Genomic DNA, 21,748 nt, shown 5'->3' on the forward strand with positions numbered 1-21,748 from the left:
TCATGAGTTGAAGACAGTTTAATTCCAACAACAGGGAGGAAGTTTGGGAAGTAGGTCAAAACTCGGGTCAACAGCTATTTTCCTTGTTTTCTTCACTCGGTTGTTCTGCACCGACCAGGCGCTGCACACGCTGTTCCACTAAAGCTCACAACCTCATTTTCTCAGGAGAAAGGTGCTTTTCTTTGCAAGAAAACGGCGTTAGACCGTAGTGAACAAAACACGGCAGGTGTTTAAGTAGGGTACAGCACATACATTCATTTACAGCAGCTCCTTTCAGGTCCAGATTCATACTGTTACTGTGTTCAGTTCACCACAACAGAGTCTTCTTTCAATTGTTCAACACAATTGTTCAACACAATGACTTTCATTTTGTCTGTGGCCAATCCACTATGTGTAGCTCTGTGCTTAGAATTACAGCAACAGGTACAACATGCAGCCATGTAGTCCCCATGTCAAATGTCTGAATTTGTGACTTAATTTAAAAAATAAATTAAAATAAAGGTTCACATAAACATTGAATTCACTCATTAATACTAATATTACTACAAATATAAATACTATATTAATAATATAACCCCTCCGTTTGATTGTTTCAGAAACGCACAGAATTGACACGATGCACGGGAACACGTGGTTGCTTGGCAACATAAATCAGACGGGGTATTTCCGAGTGAACTATGACCTTCAGAACTGGAGACTCCTCATTCAGCAGCTGCACTCCAATCCTCAGGTAGCTAGCTGTCTTTCTGTCACGTATACAGTTCGCATATATAGTGTACCCAGAGTCTATATTAACATGTCAAACCTGCATCCATCCTGTCTCTCAGATGATCTCCGTTGGCAACAGAGCCGGCCTAATCGATGACGCCTTCAATCTGGCCAGGTGACTTTGACACCACTCACACCTTCTTTACCCTTTCAGTCATTGATGTTTAAACAGGCAATTCCTTCTTGACAATGCTTCCCTGTACACTTTAGCTTGTAAAACATGCTGTTTGTCCAGATCTACCCACAGTTTCGCCCTGTTCCTCACACTTCATTATTGATTTCCTATAAGGGCTGTCTGTTTCTGGTGGTCGTCTCATTTATCATTTTAGTCATAGTTTATTCAAGGTTTGTTGACATTCCAAGCGCTGGTGCATTATCTGGTGATTTCTAGCACGTTGTTTGCACTTTACAGCACAGTAATAACATGGTATGAGAATGGTAATGGTAATGGCACGGTTAAATACGGCTCGGAATAATGCATTTACTGTCCAATAAAATACCACGTTTACCTGTCATTCACTGCCTTTACTGAGTTAAGATTTGGGCTAATACTATAGTGCTGAGTCATATAATGAAATAAATCATGTGTGTCCTGTTTCTAAGGCAGGGGTGTCGAACTCGTTTTGGTCGTGGGCCGAAATTCAGCCCCCATAACGGCTCGCGGGCCACATATATTGTAAAGGGCTTGTGGCTAATAAATAACAAATGCTAACACTTATTGAGCTTTATCAGTCTGAGTCACATGCTTCTCAAAATGCTGCATAAAGTCACTATTCATTCACTCCATACTCGATGGCGGTAAGCTACTATTGTAGCCACAGTCGCCATTTAACACGTGGCTATAATATGCTGTTTAGATCCTATTCTCTTATTATGTCAGTGCCCTCTGCTGGACACTTGTGGATTTCTTTCCTTTTTTTATTTAAGCTGTCCACTAGTGGCTGGAGTGAGCAGTCTGGTTATTTCTTTCAAAATCCATAACTCCGCACAGGAATGGGTTAGAGCATTACCTTTATCTGACATACTCAGATATTCATGCTCTACAAGGGGCCAGATTAAATCGTATCGGGCCTTGTGTTTGACATGTGTGTTATATGGCATTACCATAATAATAATTACGGTTTCAAATCCATGCTATTTCCTTTTTTATTATGATTCTATTACTGTTCTGCACTACCAACAAGTATATTGGAAATATACCCATAGTCAATGTTTTTTGGTCATGTTTTGATGATTTTACAATTGACTTTATGCTTATCGTCTTTTGCGACTGTTTGTGATGTGTCATCTAATTGCTTCCTGACTTGCTGCATCCATAGCTAATACTAGACTTAAAGCAATTTACACTTTTCTGCTAAATGAACGGCCCTTAATCTTGTGTTCGAATTTCAAAGCATCTTGTCTCATTATGTTGTTGTTTTTCCAGAGGTTTTAATTTATTGTTCTGGAGGTGTTGATTACTTGGCCGTTGGTTTTATTTTTTCTTTCGTAATTGCTACCAAGGCTCTGTCACTCAGGATATAGATATTGGTTTGGAGCTGTAGTGCCTGTTATATCCTACAAACATTGGCTTTAAATTTCACGATAATATCAAGAAGCTGTCGTCTTCCGTAAAGTTGATAGATTCTCCCTGTTTTTTCTGTGAGCCTTCAGGTCCCTTAGTAAGAATTAAGACTTTAGCATTTTGTTTAAAGTGTGTGTGTCTGGTCTGTAATATCCACATCCCCGATCCCCTTTACGTGAGAACAGAGTCTGATGAATGTGCAATAAGTGAGCGCGCCACCACAGAGAAGGCAAAGAGGTGCAGGCGCGCCTCATTCTTCAAATGTGATGTTTACTGCCTCAGGGTTTTTTGAGTGCTGTAACCAAAATCTACTGTGACACGGACTCAATAAGTCAACCCAGAGAAGAGACTTGTGCATCTCTTCTGCAGCCGTCTGTCCTCCGTCATGTCGAATGAGACAAACGTGTTTGTGAATAAGTGTGTGTGCGTTTGAGTTAAAAGCTCAGCAGGAGACTCCTACACACACACTACAGAAACACAACTACTGATCCATCTTCTTCTGTGGGGATGTCAGAAGTGCACGCTTGTAATCCCCAATCTGTACCGATGGCAGTAAACTTTTTTGTGTTTTATGTTTACTCTTCCAGGGGAGCAGATAAATTCCAATAATGAGAGCGTTAATGTGGACTAATGTGTGTCAGTTACAAGTTAATTAATTTATAGACGCGCTCCATTTGAGACGCAGGTGTTTCATTCGTTGAAAATATAAACAGTGTTAAATCAGTATCTGTGATCTGAATGAACGAATATTTGATGGCTTTTAAAACACAGGTCGAGAAGGAAAAAAGGATTGTCGGCATAAACCTGTTCGTTCATGCTAAAGGGAAGTTCTTTGTCATCAATAAAAGTAAAGTCTCCTCTCAACAGGTCAGATTTACAGGGCTGAGTCGATATTATGTGCAGGAAATTGTCATAGCACAAAATAGAGTGCAATATTGTGTTTCACGTAGTATTATGAAAAGGCTTACTTCTTTTCATTGTGAAACTATACTGATTTCCAGTTTGCAGAGTTAGCTTGTCCTGACGGTGCTGGGAAATTGCTCTTTCAGCATGAAGAACACTGTTAACTGTTTAAGTTTACCTGACTTTTCTAATTTCCTTTATTAAACTGATAGTAATGGTATCTTTAATCTCAGTTAATCCAATCAGTTCGAGTCCTCCTCATGAGACCCTTTCGATTGTGTGAAATGCCTGCAATCCTCTGCAGGAAATGCTGATTGGTGACAGCACAGTCCTCAGTGTGTATGCCACAGTGCACAGCTAGTTTAGTGGAAATAAATGAGTGTGTCTGTGCGAATGTGCACTGAAACTGTGATGGATGCGTCCTCTTTATGGCCACTACAGTCACTCGTTAGTTCTCCAGTGAGCCTTGCTAATGTCTAATGGACAAACAATTAACTGGGCCTTAACAATGTTAAAGAGTTAATGAGCTTGTTAAGGCGACGGCTCAGGCAGGGACACAAAGACAATTAGCCACAGAGAGAGAGAGAGAGCAAAATTATATAATGTATAATCTCTTTTATTGGCAACATGCTGAGCACACTTTACACCCAATGTCCTTCACTATGGGTCAACATGAAAGTCTAAACCCGGCTGTAGTGAACTTGCGGATAGCCTGAAGACTGGTGTTTTATTGTGACTGTCGGCTCCATGGCAATGACAGACATATGAGAATAGTGATGTGACAGTTCGCATCTGTAGGAGGAGACGCATGGATGACAGAGGAAGTGGACAAGTGGAAAACAGTAATGGGCACAAAACGCATCAAAGAGGTTGCTACAGCAACACTTTCCCTGGACCACGCTCTGTTTACAGCTCAGGCCTGTAAGCGGTTCAAAGCACCGTAAACAAGAAGTCTCTGCAGGCTGGATGGATTATGATAATTTCTCATAGGCCAGGTGCATGATGGGAATAGAGATGAATGTGTGGCTGTTGGTTGAGCTGGGTATGAGGCAGATTATGGAAATCTGGAGTTCCTCAGCCACTAAAAGACTTATCTAAAAACACAGGAGTTCTCAGAAAAAGTGCTTATCTGTTAATATATACAGAAATAAATAAAATAACCTAATCAAGGCCTTCTGTGCACGTCACATGCAGCTTTCCAAACATGAGTTTTATATCCACTCACATCATCACCCTCTTCATGTCAGTGGGGCCCCACAGTTTGACGGACAGCTGCTCTGTAAATGTCACAGCACACTGTGTGTGTTGGAGTGAATCACACAATCACATCAATTTCTTCAGTTGCTGCTAAACAACGATGACACCGAACAAACACTGTTACTATTTTTGTGCAAGCTGACTTTGCGTCCTCGCTGCCCGCCTCGTTAATATTCATGATGAGTGGGCGGAGCTGAAGGTCAGATCAGGAAGCAGCTCTGTGCACCACCAAAACACCCTGAATACTAATGAAGGCACCACGGAGTCATGTGAATATTCATGAGCAGGTGGATTTAACCTCGGCTGCAGGGCGCTGCGCTGGTACTTTGTGGCCACTTTTAACTTAATGTCCTCATTCTGCATATTGATCTCTGGGCTGCCATTGTTCAACTCAATATGATGTAATTATGTTTATTTACTTGGTATTTTAAAAACCTTAAAAACATTGTGTTTATAGTATAGTATAGTTTATAGTGCCATAGTGTTGCAAATCATACGATCTCAAGATATATTTCAGCTGATTCAGACACTTATTTTTACTCATGAGCCTTGTTTTATTTGTAGTCCTGGTTTAGTTCGAAATATATTTTAGCTTTAAATCTGTTTTCGGGGTTTACCTGTTGCTGGCAAAACGGTTGTTGGTGATCGGGTTATTTTAGAAAGTGGCCCTGGAGTAGAAGTTGCCCAGTTCGACCTTTAACCATCTTCAAAATAGTTTTGTTGTAAAATTGGTCTGATTTGCAGGGCAGGGTACCTCCCCCAGAACATCCCGCTCTTGCTGATTGGCTACCTGCCGGAGGAGTCGTCCTTCCTGCCATGGCACGCAGCGAGTCGAGTGCTGTACCAGCTGGACAAACTGCTGGACCGCACAGACGAGTACAACCTGTTCAGCGTAAATGAGACCACACACTCACCTCATCTGCTTTGTCCAGACTGAGTTTGTTTACTTTCTTCTGATTAACACTGTAATAATGGCCATGTGTCTGCAGGACTATGTGTTGAAGCAAGTTGCATCGCGGTATCATCAGATGGGGTGGCCCAACCCTGGGTCAGGCAACGAGGGCAACGTCCTGCAGGCATCCTACCAGACTGAGTACGTATCCTCCACACTCACACTGTTTCATCCTCTCGTGGGCGCGGTGTTGTTCAAGAGTTACTGAGGCCATCAATGTTGGAGCAAAACCTTATCTTGTAATACTGTATTCCTGGAAACAATGATTTCATATCATAATTTTGTGATTTTTAAACCAGTACACTTAAATTAGAAAACTACTAAACTACATAATAGTGATGTGATATAAGGTGACAGAACAGTGGGAAAAATATACAGTTGTGCTCAAAAGTTTACATACCCTGGCAAATTATTTTTATTTTTTTTAAAAGAATATGAAAGACAACATAAAATGTTTTTTTCTTCACTCATAGTTAGTGGCTGTGTGAATCCATTTATGGTGAAACAACTGAGTTTGCTATTTTTAAACAATAATGAAAAAGAAAATTGAAACCAAAATTACCTTGATCAAAAGTTTACATGCCCCAGTTTTGAATACTGTGTACAGCTTGGTTTCTTTTGTGGTAGATGTGGAGAAGGTTCTTTATTTTTTCTGATGTTAAAGTGGCCCATTCCTCTTGGCAAAAAGTCTCCAGTTCCTGTAAGTTCCTGGGCTGTTTTGCATGAACTTCAAGTTTGAGCTTTCTTCACACTGGTTCAATGATATTGAGGTCAGGAGACTGAGATGGCCACTAACGGGACCTTCACTTTATTCTGACGGAGCCAGTGGCATCAGCGAAGTGCACTCTTTTTTTTGTCAACAAGGCCTATGATGAAAAGTGCACTGGCTCCAGCAGAATAACATGAAGGTCCCGTTAGTGGCCATCTCAGTCTCCTGACCTCAATATCATTGAACCACTGTGGGGAGAGCTCAAACTTGAAGATCATGCGAAACAGCCCAGGAACTTACAGGAACTGGAGGCAGGAATGGTCCGCTTTAACGTCAGAAGAAAAAAAAAGCGAACCTCATCCACATCTATCACAAAAGACTACAAACTGTCATTGATGTTAAAGGGGGCAATACCATATACAATACAATATTACAAACTGGGGTATGTAAACTTTGGATCAGGGTCATTTTGGCTCTTTCTTTTTCATTATGATTCAAAAAATAGCAAACTCAGTTGTTTCACCATAAATGGCTTCACACAACCACTAACTATGAGTGAAACTTTTGTGTTATCTTTCATCTTCTTTGAAAAATATTCAAAAAATTAAAAAAAATTCTGCCAGGCTATACTTGTAAACTTCTGAGCCCAACTGTATATCAGCATTAATGTAGCAGTGTGAAGACCTTGCCTAACTTTCCTTTCAGAGAATACATTTTATCATCGCACCTGACTCCACTATATAGGCCTTATTGATTGCTGTTTAACTTGTTGCCCTTGAACACCTGCAGGGAGCTACAGCGAGAGCTCATCATGTTAGCGTGCAGCTTCGGGAACAAGCAGTGTCACCGCCAGGCCGTGGCTTACATCTCCGACTGGATTTCCAGCAACAAAAACAGGTACCAAAATGCACAAGCCATTACACATTGACAAGGATGCGCTGCCTGAGAATTTGAGAGAGTAATTTATTTCTAAACGCAGCCCATTTGGATAAAATCGAGCTGCTAGTTTGGATAAAATGTGAATAGCGTTTGCCACATGGAAATCTTCTCTGGCCCATGCGTTGTTTGATTTGTATTTCCCTTTGTTGTGGCAGTTCTTTTTGTATGTAACCTTCTATTCTTTTATGCACCGCTGCCGGCTCATTCGCCTCCTCAAAGGTCTTTTATGAGATCTGCTAAATTAGATTTCAAACAGCAATTTAAATAGAAACAGCTGCTGGATCGGACAGTGGGGAGCAGATGAGAAGAAGAGGAGCTAAAAATAAATATACAATTATGAATTAATTGTGCAGTGATGACAGATATAATTTGAGTCGTGTAGCTATTACAGTCATGCTTGGTCATTGTACTAACTAAATTACAGTCTTTTCCATCACATAAACTGGTATTGAATATGTGTAACTTTTATATCAGGGGTAGCACAGGTCACCCCTTGAAGTAAATCGGTGGTTAGTAACAGGTTAATTTCAGTTTTGCACTGGATTATTAACAAATATGGGGAAATGGCAGTAATTAAGCACACATTTATGCACATGACTTTCCGAGAATGCTGACATTTAAGGGTACCATTCTCAATTAAAGGAGCAGGCCACTGTTTTTCCATACTGAGATATGTTCTTACCTGAGCTTAGACGAGTTGATGTTGTACCTGTCTGGTCTTTACGCGTGTGCTCAGTCACGCAAAAAGACCAGAAGATGTTGTTAGCATTTAGCCTCTCCCCCTTCCTATTTACATATGGTTACATGAGTAGTTACACAATCCAAGTATTATTACACAAAATTAAACATGTCGATTTTCTGTGCAGTAATATCTTCACTTTACTGTGCAGACGTCGAAGTGCTCCTAAAGTATTGTTACGCCTCACAATATAGTACCCCTTTTTATCCCCTTAGAAAATCGACAATTGTGTAACTATACTTGGATCGTGTAACAACTCACGTAACCGTATTTAAATAGGGGAAATGTGGAAGAGCTTGGTCGCTTCTAGCTTCACCCCCGTTTGGCCCCATAGAGGAGAAGAGGAGAGGCTAAATGCTAACAACACCTTTGATCTTAGGGGCATGACTCAGTGCACACATAAACACCAGACAGGTACGCATCGACTCGTCTAAGCTCTGGTAAGAACATATCTCAGTATGGAAAAACGGTGGCCTGTTCCTTTAAGGTCTAAGTACCACCCCTGGGTCACCCCACTGAAAAGGTCTGGATACACCTCTGTTTTTTATGCAGTGTTTCCCTCCAAAAATTTGCTATAGATTAGACTCCCTCACAGCACAAGCTAAAAATGTTGTGATGCCCTGTGGCTCGAGTATTTTCTCAGAGATAACGCTTAAGTGAAATATGATGGGAGAACTTTGTGGAAGAACAAAAAATAACTTAGAAGTCCCTCCCTGAACTCTTTTCTTGACTTTGTTTTTCATGCAAAGTCTGGCTGTTGTTTGTAGAAAGCACCATGGGAGCAGTTCGCATAAGAACCATATGGCACAAGTTTCTTTTTTCAATCTTTCACATCACAATGTCGCCCTTTAAAGTGTGGAAAACACTTTGAAATTGTCCCATTTTCAGCAGTGGGAAACGGCGCTCACACGTTAACCGTCATGCTGTGCTGATGTCTCTAGGGGAGACACTTAATATTTCATGCTTTATTCAGTCATTTAATCCCATCTGCCCCGCTAATGTATGTGGCTCTCCTGCACACGACTACTGTATTAATTATCAGACGTGACGCACTTTGGTTTCTCTCCAACACACAAGTCGGTTTGACTTCACAAGGCTTACGAAACTGTGAAAGTATTCTTTTTTTCTAATTGCTTTTACACAATAACTGTCAGAGGACCTGGCGATATGGGTTGGAACTTGACACTTTTGGTTCAAGAGAGCAATAAAGCACCACAATATGTTATTCACGGTGAAGAAGAAGAAGAAGAAGAAGAAGAAGAAGAAGAAGAAGAAGAAGAAGAAGAAGAAGAAGAAGAAGAAGAAGAAGAAGAAGAAGAAGAAGAAGAAGAAGAAGAAGAAGAAGAAGAAGAAGAAGAAGAAGAAGAAGAAGAAGAAGAAGAAGAAGAAGAAGAAGTTTGGTTATATAGCGACTTTCACAAACATAGTCACAAAGTGCTTTTACGTGAGGAAATTGTACATTCACCCCACACTCGGTGGTGTTCAGTTTCCCCTGTCGCGACTAATCACATCTGCGGCAACGGTCCCTCTGACACCACCATGCATTTACACACACACATCATTCATCCTGGCCTATTGTACATGTTTTTAGTGGTAGGGGAAACCGGATCACCCGGAGGAAACCTATGCAGACACGGGGAGAACATGCAAACTCCACACAGAAAGACCCCGTCCTGTTGGGAATTGAACCCGGGACCTTCTATCTGTGAAGCACCGTGCCGCACATGGTTATGGTTATTGTATACTTTATTGTCCCGGGAGGGAAATTTGTCCTCAGCATTTGACCCATCCCTCGATGCCGCTGGGGAATTCCGTAAGGAGCAGTGGGCGACCACAGTGCATCTCCAGGCTGATGGTCTGAACCACTTGGCAGGAGGTTTTACCTAATGTACATGTTTTTGGCGGTATGGGAACCGGAGTACCTGGAGGAAGCCTACGCAGACACAGGGAGAACACGCAAACTCCACACAGAAAAGCCCCGTCTGTAACTGCTGCACCACTGTGCCGCCTTATAATAGATTGATGGATTTCTATTGTGATTGGTTACTTGGTTACTTTTTGTACTAAATTATCAGACATCCAGGATGATACATAAAAACAAATAAACACTGAATTGGTTTCTGTCGTCTGAGATTTCCGGCTTTGGCGGCACGGTAGCGCAGCAGTTAGTGCTCTCGCTTCACAGCTAGAAGGTCCGGGTTCGATTCCTACCAGGGACGGGGCCTTTCTGTGTGGAGTTTGCATGTTCTCCCCGTGTCTGCGTAGGTTTCCTCCGGGCACTCCGGTTTCCCCTACCGCTAAAAAACATGCACAATAGACCAGGATGAATGATGTGTGTGAGTGAATGTAAGGTGGTGGTCAGAGGGTCCGTTGGCGCAGACGTGTGTAGTCGCGAAAGCGCCTCTGACAGTCTCCCCCAGGGGAAACTGAAGCTACAAACGTAGCTTTCCACCACTGAGTATGGAGTGAATGTACAACTGTCTCATGTAAAGCGCTTTGTGACTATATGTCTGTGAAAGGCGCTATATAAATAAAGATCTTCTTCTTCTTCTTCTTCTTCTAATTGAAATATCTGTGTCTCTGTCCTCGCCTACTTTTGCTGTCGGCTGGGACTTCAGTTGACATCCCAGTCCTGTGTAGAAGAGAGTTTGTAATTCTCAATCGTGGGCTCTCGAAATAAACTCTCAGTAAACTATTGGTATTGATTCAATTGTCTTTAGGATTCCTATTGACAAGATAACATGGCTTTTGTTCCCAAATTTCATCAAAACTTGCATGAATTCCCCATCATATTCTCAAAAAGTTACAATTAAGGAGTCTCAACTTTTCTAATCTTAAATTCAGGCCTGTCAATCAGACACAGCTTTGAAATTACATGGACCATTACCAAAATAAACAATAATAACTCCACTTTTTCTTCCTATTTTTACTTTCACAAAATGTTAGCATCAAACCAAACTCACACATGCACGATTGGCCAAATTCCCTCTTAACACACTGTGATAATCACCATGGTAATTTACTCATTTTACAATAAGACTGTGATTTGATTCTAATATGCATGATTGGATCAAAAGATTATGTTATGATTTGTTTTTGCAGTGGTTGTAGCCAGCAGTGATTATCTTAGTGGGGGGTTTGGGCATCAGCAGCCTCCCTCCGGCTTCAGACACTGCTATGAGTTTGACAAAAATCCTCAATCAGCCAGTGTGTGGAAGTGGACAAGAGTTGGTGACAGTAAGGTCAAGTCGCGAACTATACAAATTGTTTGACATTTGGATATTTACTGTTTTTTGTTTTGCTCCATTTCCCTGAACAATAGAGGAAAAACGGTTCTTTGTAATTGTGTGGTTGTTTATACCAGCAGGCACTTGTTTTGTATGCTTCCAGGCTTAATACTTTTTCTTTTCATATCGTTGTTTTGTTAAAACTCATAGCTTAAGAAGAAGAAGAAGAAGAGTGTGTCTTTATTATTCCTTTGAAAGTCAAAATGAAGTGGCCAGATGTTTTGTTGGAGTCAAAGAAGTGGGTTGTCCTTGGTTTCAGTAATTCACTCTGGACAAAACACTGACTCAGATAAGACTATGTCAGAAGGCCAAATCGTGGCAAGGTGAACTTTTATAGAAAATAATAATTTTGCTGTCCCTGAAGGGATTGATGTTGTATTTGAGAATCAACACAGAGAATGCTACATAAATACATTAAAAAAAACATCTCGCATAGAGAGTATCTGAGAATTTGTTATTTCTGCTTTACAAGTGATCACTTCAAGGTCATCAGTCACTTCAAGGGTGTCGCTGCAATGTCATTAATCTCCAGCTTAAAGGAACAGGCCACTGTTTTTCCATACTGAGATTTGTTCTTACCTGAGCTTAGACTAGTTGCTGCGTACCTGTCTGGTCTTTGTGCCCGTGGAAGAGCTTGGTCACTTCTAACTTCACCCCGTTTAGGAGCTATAGGAATACATTGAGAGAGGCCAAATGCTTACAACATCTTTGGTCTTTTTGCGTGCCCATGGAAGAGTGCGGTCGCTTCTAACTTCACCCCGTTTGGAGCTATAGGAATACATTGAGAGAGGCCAAACATCTTTGGTCGTTTTGCCTGACTGAGCGCACGCGCAGAGTCCAGACAGGTACGCATCAACTCATCTAAGCTCAGGTGAGAACATATTCCAGTGTGTAAAAACAGTGGCCTGTTCCTTTAACCCAGCACATTCTCTCCAGTTCAGTTTTACCCAAATGTACAAACTTACCCTATAGACCCTTTCGATGTGATGTAAGCAGTAGCAGCTGGAGGCAGGAAATGATCAAGAGAAATAAGATTAAACTAAAACTAGCTATTATAAGTATAAAACTACAACAACAAAATAATGATATGCGAGAAAAAAAAACATTAAAAAACTCTTTAAAACAACTCAACGGAGAGTTACTGAACCTACTTGATAAATAAGTATTTTCAGTAACTCTCCGTTGAGTTTCAGAAATATTGATTGTGGTATTTAAGAATGTTTTGTAGTTTCTCACACATCTCGGGGACCCAGAAGCAGAGCTGTGACGTCACCACTTAACAAACTAATAGGCCAGTGTAACGCCGCATTTGAAAGCTAATGGTGCGTTCATGTGGTCCTCGGGAACTCAGGCGAACAACTTCCTCAGTTGGGGAATGCACGTGAACGCTCGCCCAACTGAGGAAAACGACTGGGGAACTCGGGTCAACACGAACTTCCAGACTTCCTCACCTGACAGCGGAAATCAGCCGATCTGTTCTTTTATCGTTTTTTCGTTAAACACTGCAACTTCTTTTTTTGTCCCCACTTTCCCACATAAAAACCACATGACCACAAACCAACTGGGGACAATGACGTCACATCTCTGGAAAACGAGATTAGCTTCCTTTTTTGTTCGGGGCCGTGAGAGACAAAGCAGTCGCATGTTTCCGATTAATATCCCAGATGCCCCTCCTGTGATAACGCCCAGTCATTCTTCCGTGCTGCTGTGAATCCCATGTTCATACCAATTGTCTTCTTTGCATGTCAAAAATTAATTTCTATAATCCAAAAGCAGTTATCTTTGTTGTTCTATTCACCCCACTAACATTGTGTGCTAAGAGGAGTGGATTTGCTCAGACAGCCCGGAGCGCACGTGCGGTGAATACTGATGAGGCCGTCGCAGAATTGGACAAAAGGTGCATTAATCGTTAGACAGCTGACGATACATTTAGTGGTTTATCAGTGAGACAACAACATTTAATGACTGGCATTTACACAGGCGCCCAGACAGAAAGCAGATGGTAGCAAAACGTGTTTACTGTTGGAGATAGTGGAGAGGGGGGATATATTTGCGGAGAAAATAGAGCTTCATGACATAAAATATTCTCTTTGGAGTTTAAAAACACACACAATCTTTTTATAAAAATGTAGCCATCTGGAAAAGTGTATCATCATTGTTTCTATGCCATTTCATTCAATTTTTCAGACGATAACAGCCACATCAGTGTAGCAATTATGAGTCTGTTTTAAGTATGATGTCATTGTTACCCTTCCAACACCTCAGCAGGTGAAGTTCACAGGCTCTTTGACACTTTTCTCTGATAAGGAGTTGAAATAGAAAGACGGTGCAATATGAAATTGCAAGCATCCAACCCACTGATGCTTCACACTGTTTTTGCACAAAGAAAACGCCCTAAAAAGAAAGTGTGAGGAGGAGGTGGCAGCGGTGAGTGTCGCTTTCAGAGTGAAATGGGGGGATTTTGTCTTTGTCTGTCATAGCAATGTAATCTGTATCTTTGAGAGCCAAGTCGAGGGGTAGTATAATATTCAGTGCAGCAAGGCAAGGCAGTTTGTTCAGTTTTGTGTTTTTCAAGCAAGTTTTTAACAGCGCTATTGCAGATTTTATTTTATTTTTTCTTACAACACAGTATGTACATAAGGGACATCTTCTTTCCTAATACAGTATCCCCATTTATCCCTCAGTTAAATAATGCAATGCTGGATTATTTTTTGGCATTAATTCTATTGTTGATGCAAATTGACTCAAATTTGGTTAATGTCCTGGCGAAACAAACAGTATTCATCAAGTTGCTGTATTTTCCGGACTATAAGTCGCTCCGGAGTATAAGTCGCACCAGCTTTGGCAACTACCTGGGCCTGGAGGCGTAACTGCAACGTTGAAAAAGCCTCTCCCGGCAGCACGTTGTTCAAGCAGCCATTTGCGAACTCGTTCCTCTATCTGTGGCCATCGGGCTTTTAGCGATTAGCTTTTTTTGTTTTCTTCATTGCAGTAAGAATAACCTCCGCTTTTTTCACAAGTTTCTCGCTCACTCCAAACTTTCTTTCTGCTGCTCGATTACCGTTTTTTAAATACAGGTACAGGAGAAGCATATACTGGTACACAAGCCGAGAGCGCCCTCTAGCGGCTGTCTGTATGAAATTAACAAACATTGTGGGATTACATATTTTGATATATAAGGCGCACCTGAGTATAAGTCGCACCCCCCCAGCCAAACTATGAAAAAAACGCGACTTATAGTCCGGAAAATACGGTACATTTTATGATGCCTTTTCTCCATTTGTGAAAGTTGAACATGAGTCGAACAAAAAATTAAAAATCAAACTGAATCAATGATACTGTGTTTCTTTGTGTTGAAATATTTGGTTCTCACTGTCCTGGGTGTTCTCTGCCTGAGTCTCCCAGTCCATTTTGTTTGTTATTTTATAAATGTAGCTCACCGGGAGAAAGTGTTGAAGACCCCTGGTTTGGCAAATATCACTCTGTTATTCATTACAGTGTCTTTGATGGCGTATTCGTCGATCCATTATCCTAATAGTACAAAAAACATGGTCATATTTGTGGGGATATGGTTTTTATCCCTGAATGAAGAGCCCCGGCTTTTTAGCTCTGGACTAGTGCCTGGGAGAGCAGTGCCAGTCTGTAGCAGATGTTCTCTAAGAAGGCCCTTTCTGCTTCAATCAGCATTAATGTCGGTACATGTGTGTGCTTCTGCTCAGTCTGAAGTGGAGCATCTCTAAAATGATTTCCCAGGTCGCTGAATGATGTAATTGTGCCTGCCTCATTCACCCTCTACACAGCACACAAGTTGAGTGTGTGCTTCTTTGGCGGGGTCACTGATGTGTGATCTGAATGTGTGCCTTATATTAGGGACATTTTAGATGAAGCGTCCTCTCCATCACATGCCCAGGTTTGAAGGGAATGCTCACCTCTTTCTTTGCTGTTGATCCAGGCCAGTGACCAGCTGGGGCAAGGGTTTTTGCTTCAGCCTGAGGGTCGGATTTAAACGTTTAACTGTATGTGTGTTCTGTTTTTCCAAGAAGCATATTTCAGATGTTTTGTCCAGTAAATCCAAAGTCAGAGCCGACCACAATATTGCCAAAATGTTGCTCACGTCCTTTTCCTTTTGGTTCTCACCTCTCGATTTAATCAAACATTTCAAATATTTTTTATGTCATGCCCTAGGCTATGAATGTGTTCTTTATTAGATGAAAAATCCTGTGAAAGTGATTTTTAACCCCAACTATGTCTTTTATCAGCATTCAAACACATATTACCTCCACTGCTTCACAATCACAGTTCTTTTGGTTTCAGTCAATTATCAGAGTGAATAAATGTTTTCCCCAGAGGAAATGCTGAGGTTTAGTTGCCCTTGTTTGTTGTCTGACAGGATTCCTCCGAACATCAGGGACATCGTGTACTGCACAGGGGTCAGCCTGATGGACGAGGATGTGTGGGAGTTCATCTGGATGAAGTTTCACTCATCTGGAGCTGTATCCGAGAAGAAAATCCTGTTGGAGGCTCTGACCTGCTCAGACAACACCTTCCTCCTGAACAGGTGATAATGTAGACCTATACAGTCTATAATGTAACAATGACACACTCCGCTATTTACAGGTGCACTTTTAGTTGAGAGGAAGCCCTTTACGAACAGCACACGTGGCTCTTCTCCGGGTGTAGCCGTCTGTTCTGCTTTGTGCAGTACATTTATGCATATGTATAGAAGTTCGTATAACACTTTGCATGAGGTACTTTGAGTTATTTCAGATTCAACAAGAAGACAAAATGAATTGTATTTGATAATTATTTTCAAAGGAAAGTTAATTTAGTTGATGTAAACGGTTTGAGATGGAGAGTGCTATAGCTCTGTTTTTAACACAACACAAACACTGTGAAATCTACGTTAGTTGAGCACCTTCTAAATAATCAGCCGCACCCTAGGGCAGTGGTTCTCAACCTTTTTCAGTCATGACCTCCAATGCAACAATCACAGGTCTTCATGACCCCCACAGGACACTTTTCCATTCAAAACGAAAGCATGCCTTTATCTGTGGCGACACCACTGAAATTATATCCCAACTGTGCAAGAGGGCACTTGATATACAAATGAAGTCAAGGGGTACGGTATGTGAGACAAAAACAGGCTGCCTTAGTTTCTGCCCATTAAAAGTCAATTGTTATGACCTGGGCTGTCCCTAATGATGCGTTCCAGGCAACTGGCGAATGGTAAATTTCCTTCCCACTTGGAAAAATGCCTTAGAACGCTGCTTGAACTGGTAATTACAACTTGTAAACTCGGAAATCTCAAGACTGTTACAAGTTCATATACGAGATGAAGACCGCCTCCAGTAGAGCAGCTAGTGTTAAAACTGTGTCAAAATCACTGCATCAGTGACGTGAATGTTACTTTTGGTCACAGCTTTCAACATAATGTTATGTCGCATGTGTTTAATTATACCTGGTTTGGAGAAATGTTCATATAATGTTAGCATCGTATTCACCTTATTCCGGAGGTTCGCGTGGGCGCCGCCATGAATTCTGCCCGCCCCTTTTCTCCTATCTGTTAACATGCGACTGGAGAAGTCCATACAAAATCAGTCACTACACGAAAACAAAGCCGTTTTTCGTCCGCGCAGAGAAACGGTGCAGTGTTGACATGTTGGTGCAAATGAACATTGGCCATTTTACACAAATCAATCGACTAAACATCAGATTTGAGCGGAGAATATTTTCCCTCGTTCTCTGTTTAAATGAACGTGCTATGCACTCGACCGGAAGTGTCAGGACAACGGAAGTGCCGAATAAGCTGAAGGTGAATAAGCTAGCTGCTGTAGCATTAGCCGTTTTGTTCATCTTCGCTCTGATGTTGTGAGCTGTAGTTTTCCAGTTGTCTGGAATACACCATAAGACTCAGTAGAAGACAAGGCTACTGTAAGTAGATTGCAGTCGTATTATCTTAAAGCAGTACTGAGTAATTTGTTTTCCTCAATAAATCCTTTTCGTAGCCCCTCTGGGGGTAATATGAGTGTTGATGGGATGCTTGGGGGGCCAGAAAACCACATTTGTAACTTTGCAGCACCAGGTCGGAGTCACCAATACACACTAATGGAATCACGAAGAAGAAGCTAACAGGCTAACGGGTAAAGCTAACTGCGGGCTAGCGCCACTTAAACAGTATTCACCGGCAAGTTTGAGTGAAAAAAAAATATCTCCATTGTGCCATTGGATGTACAATAAACGTCTCTCCCTTTGTCTTTCTGTCACGGACAATTAATGAGTAAAAAGCGCAACATGCTACGACACCTGCAGTGGTGCTTATGGCCTCTAGGGGCATGAGTTGCATAGTACTGCTTTAAACCTCCTTGCGTATTTAGTGAAGGTTTTTGCTTGGCCTCTGTCTCTCCTCTTTCAGCAATCTTTTCTCCCTGGCTAAATTTTGACTTTACTGTTATCAAAAGTGTGGTCATGTCCTCAACTTTGAACAGAAAACAAAATTACATTTGTTCATTTGTCACACTCCAATTCCTGTAACAAACGGCAGATATATCTTGACCATGTGCATCTCTAAACCTGGCCACGGATGTCCTTTGAGGTTCAGGTTAGGTGAGGATGTGCTGTGATAGGGGTCTATTTTATCACCAGCTAAGTGCCCGCTATCTCTTATTGAGCAAAAAGTGGGGGATAGATGTCTGGTGCGCTCAAACAGTGAGACAGATCTGTGCGCCTCTGCTAGAAAGAGCAAGATGCTATCGATTTCGCAACCTCAGTAAACTGTCCTGCAACGCGAGGGCTGCTTCATGTTCAGATAGCTGTTATCACATAGCGCACGTACGCACACACAAATCAAAGAGCACGCCGCCAAATACTGATTGGTCACACAGGAAATGGTTTCAGCACAGAGGGATTGTGGGAAAAGAGAGAGAAAATTGATTTGGGGTTCTAATGAAAAGACAGGCACAACAAACAACGCGGTCTTGTGCACAGCACGACGGCACAGGAATGGTGCAGGACAGACACTTCATAATTTACTGCAGTTTTCCCGTTTTTTTTTATCTCCCTCAATACTCAAAACCCTCCAACACTTTTTACATTTTCCACATCACCAAGCAGTATATTGAACGAAAGAAATCCAGTAGCAGCAACACACCAAGAAGAATTTACTACTCAGTAATCAAAAAGGTATGGCAACTGATGTCTGCGAAGGTTTTGAGGCTTATGATGATTTATGCTGCATGTGAAAACATTTATTTAGTTGACTATTTTAGACCCGGTAAGGCCAGGTAAGATGGATGTGTTGTATGCACTGTATATCACAAAAACACAAAATAGAAACAAAAGAAATGAATAGTGCAAAAACACATCACAGAGAAAAATAGACCATACAGGAGTGTTTGGTCTGAAATATTCATATTGTGAGTGAGTGAGTGAGTGAGTGAGTGAGTGAGTGAGTGAGTGAGTGAGTGAGTGAGTGAGTGAGTGAGTGAGTGAGTGAGTGAGTGAGTGAGTGAGTGAGTGAGTGAGTGAGTGAGTGAGTGAGTGAGATATTGCTTGTATAGCATCTTTGAGTGTCTAATAGGGCAGGTGCCAAGTCAACTCTATGGGAGAGAAACCGTTTTTGAAAGAAATGTTCAAAAAGAAAATATCCAGATGTTTTCCTGATCATTGCTCAATAGTGATTGGATTTACAAACCTGCCACATTATTCTTATGGCCCAAAGCCCTTCCTGTTGGCCAACATTCCGCACACTGGACGCCTTTATGAGGAAATAATTAGACCATAGTTCATATGTGCTGGAGGAGAGGACTTTGAGCTTTGTGATAGTTTTTGTTTCTTGTGAATTGGCCCAGGAAATACAGAGAAATTAGCAATGAACTAAGACTAGAAATCTGCCATAGATACAGACGGCATTGCGTCATAGAAGGGGGCGTGAGGGAAAACAGAAGCTTTTCGGAAACACAATTTTCCACTCTTTTTTTTTTACCATAAATTGGTGGAATATGAATATGAAAGTCAAGTCTAAATCAGGTCCATGTGGATATTTTTTCACAGCATAATGTTCAGCAGAGGCGGGGGGGGAAAAACGCAGTCGTAGCTCGTGCTAGCTAGCGTTAGCATTAGCACGATGCTAACATGAAGCATCAAGTTAGCATTCTCTGTTATTTATGTAGTATTTATTGAACCGCTTTGTTGAAGATAAGACTTGAAGATAAGGCCTCCCAACATTATGTGATGTCATGTCGCTAAGCATCATGGGATTTGCAGCAATAATAAACTAATGGAGATTTTAAAAGGTAAAACACTAGAATGTTGTTCACATTAAAACACTTGCTCCACAGCTTTTTTCTCCACTTTTTTTTAGTTTTTAGCTAATGCTAGTCTATGGAAAATGTTGTGAACAGCCACAAACATGGTGGATCTCCATGGTAACAGGTGAGGGGAAACAGCAGCTCTTGTCCATTGAAATGAATGGGGAAATATCGTCTGAGACCTTCTAATTTACATATGGTTATGTGCATACCCTCTATATAAACTGATGCATTAATCAGTTTGTTTCCTCCTCACTGATGAGTTAAGAGTCACGCAACTGCCTTCATGTGTTTCCCTGATCTGAATGTCAGCTTAGAATTGTTGTTTGTGTGTTTCCCTAGGTTACTGAACCTGTCTCTGACCTCTGACCTGGTTCCAGAGCAGGACGTGATCGATGTGATAATCCACGTGTGTAGAAACCCCCAGGGTCGAGAGCTGGCCTGGAAGTACTTCAGGGAAAAGTGGGACATCCTCAACGCACGGTCAGACACGCCTTTACTGCTGCGCCCCTGTGAGCGACCAAATGCACTTGATCAACCCTGTGATGCTGTCTTTTAGGTACGGGGAGGCCTTGTTCATGAACTCAAGGCTGATTGGTGGAGTTACGGAGTTTCTCAACACAGAAAAGGAGCTTAATGAGGTGAACTAATAATCCATTTTGTATTTCCTGGATTTGTAAACTTTCTCTATCATATTCTCATCTCAAACTACTCTTCAGTGGCATCTTATTTCATTTAAATCCTGTATAAGCTCTTGGCTCAGAGGAAGGAAATTAAATTACGCAATGTATAACAACCCGGGCATTATCTATCAAGGCTCAGTGTTAATTTAAGTTGCTGACCTGATTAATTAGGAACAAATTAAACTGTCTTAAGTAGAGACTTTTGGTAAAGATGGCTTTATAGAACAGTAATGGAAGTGAGAAGCAGATGCAGCAAAGTCAAGTTATAACAATATGAGGAGTATGAAAGTGAGTTGGAGAGATGGATTTTCTCTTTCGCTCCACTGAAGCTGACAAACTTGGAGCTGAAGTTTCCCCATAATTCTCCCCAACAAAGTTTATCCAGCGCCAGAAAGTTTCTGTTAATACCTCACCTCACACGACTGCAGCTGTAAAAACGTCATTTAAGACAAAGTTGGCTTTAATAACTTACAGACACACACTTTGAAACTTTGATGTTGAAGCTTATGATCCGTTGTCAGAACATGGTGGGGGATCACAATGAATTATAATAGGATTCTCAGATTTTATTTGCTCTACAGTCACACGGTCTGCACCGCAATAGAACATGGTATAGGCTTATTTCCTACCGTTGGTGCACAATAATATCAAATATTTACTTTTTGCTTGACTTGCTGTAACTGATACTGAAGAGTTTCATCGTCAATTATAGTCAAATGTATCCTTGGTGGCAGTAGTAGCATAATAATATATTTGTAGGATTTGCGACAATAGTAATGTCAGTGGTATTAGTTGTGAGAGTTGCCAGAGACCTTTTTGGCCCTCATTTAAGTCAGTCTCGCAATTCAACTTCTATTTACGTTGCTCAATTTTTTGTCTACTCCTTCACCGGCATGAAATTGCAATCACTGGAATGGAAGTTGATGTATATGGCGCTTCACAGAGTCACAGTTTATTTGTTCCTCATTCACTCCGAACACGGGACTGGTGTGCTACCAATGAAGCTACTGTTTCCTCTGATTGACAGAAGCTGGACTGCACACATTCACATTCATTCACTAGCACAGACGTCATTTATTCTGCTCCTAATGTACATGTTTTAGTGGTAGGGGAAACTGGAGTACCCGTAGGAAACCACACAGAAAGGCCCCGTTCGGCACGAGGATCAAACCAGAGACTTTCTTGGCTCTCTCACACTATAGAGTTCGGGAATGTGACGCCATATCGCTAAGCATTATGGGATTAGCAGCAATTGTTAACTAATGGAGATTTTAGAAGTTAAAATACTGGAGTTATTGTTCACATTAAAACACTTGGACACCACAGTGAGTTAGATGTATTTACCAGCAGTATCTCAGCAGCTAACGGAGCTGTTCCACGGCTATTTTCTCCACTTTATAAACTGTTTTTAGCTAATGTTAGTCAATGGAAATGTATGCTAACAGCTGCAAAGATGGCCGTTCTCCATGGTAACTGTAGACTTTCCCGAACTCTATACAGACGGCATCTCGTCTTAGCAGGGGGCGTGTCCTCGCCGAGGGGGAATCTTTTTAGCTGTTTTCTGGTGAAATATAAACTTATTTATCACATACAAAATAAAGTCAAGTCTAAATCGGATCCATATGGATGTTTACTCACAGC

At 41.4% G+C, this 21,748-nt stretch overlaps 1 protein-coding gene across 1 annotated transcript in view; it reads left to right on the plus strand.

Annotated features, from left to right (window-relative positions):
* The window catches only part of trhde.1 (thyrotropin releasing hormone degrading enzyme, tandem duplicate 1), a 154,803-nt gene that overhangs the window by 131,140 nt on the left and 1,915 nt on the right, over window positions 1-21,748 (plus strand). The window contains exons 12-19 of the mRNA XM_079551519.1: window positions 597-730; window positions 828-883; window positions 5,237-5,384; window positions 5,482-5,585; window positions 6,943-7,050; window positions 15,509-15,676; window positions 19,767-19,907; window positions 19,984-20,065. Coding sequence (XP_079407645.1) covers window positions 597-730; window positions 828-883; window positions 5,237-5,384; window positions 5,482-5,585; window positions 6,943-7,050; window positions 15,509-15,676; window positions 19,767-19,907; window positions 19,984-20,065 — 941 coding nt within the window. The remainder of the gene's footprint in view (window positions 1-596; window positions 731-827; window positions 884-5,236; window positions 5,385-5,481; window positions 5,586-6,942; window positions 7,051-15,508; window positions 15,677-19,766; window positions 19,908-19,983; window positions 20,066-21,748) is intronic.

This window comes from Gobius niger (genome assembly GCF_951799975.1).
Source record: "Gobius niger genome assembly, chromosome: 2".
Classification (NCBI taxonomy): domain Eukaryota; kingdom Metazoa; phylum Chordata; class Actinopteri; order Gobiiformes; family Gobiidae; genus Gobius; species Gobius niger.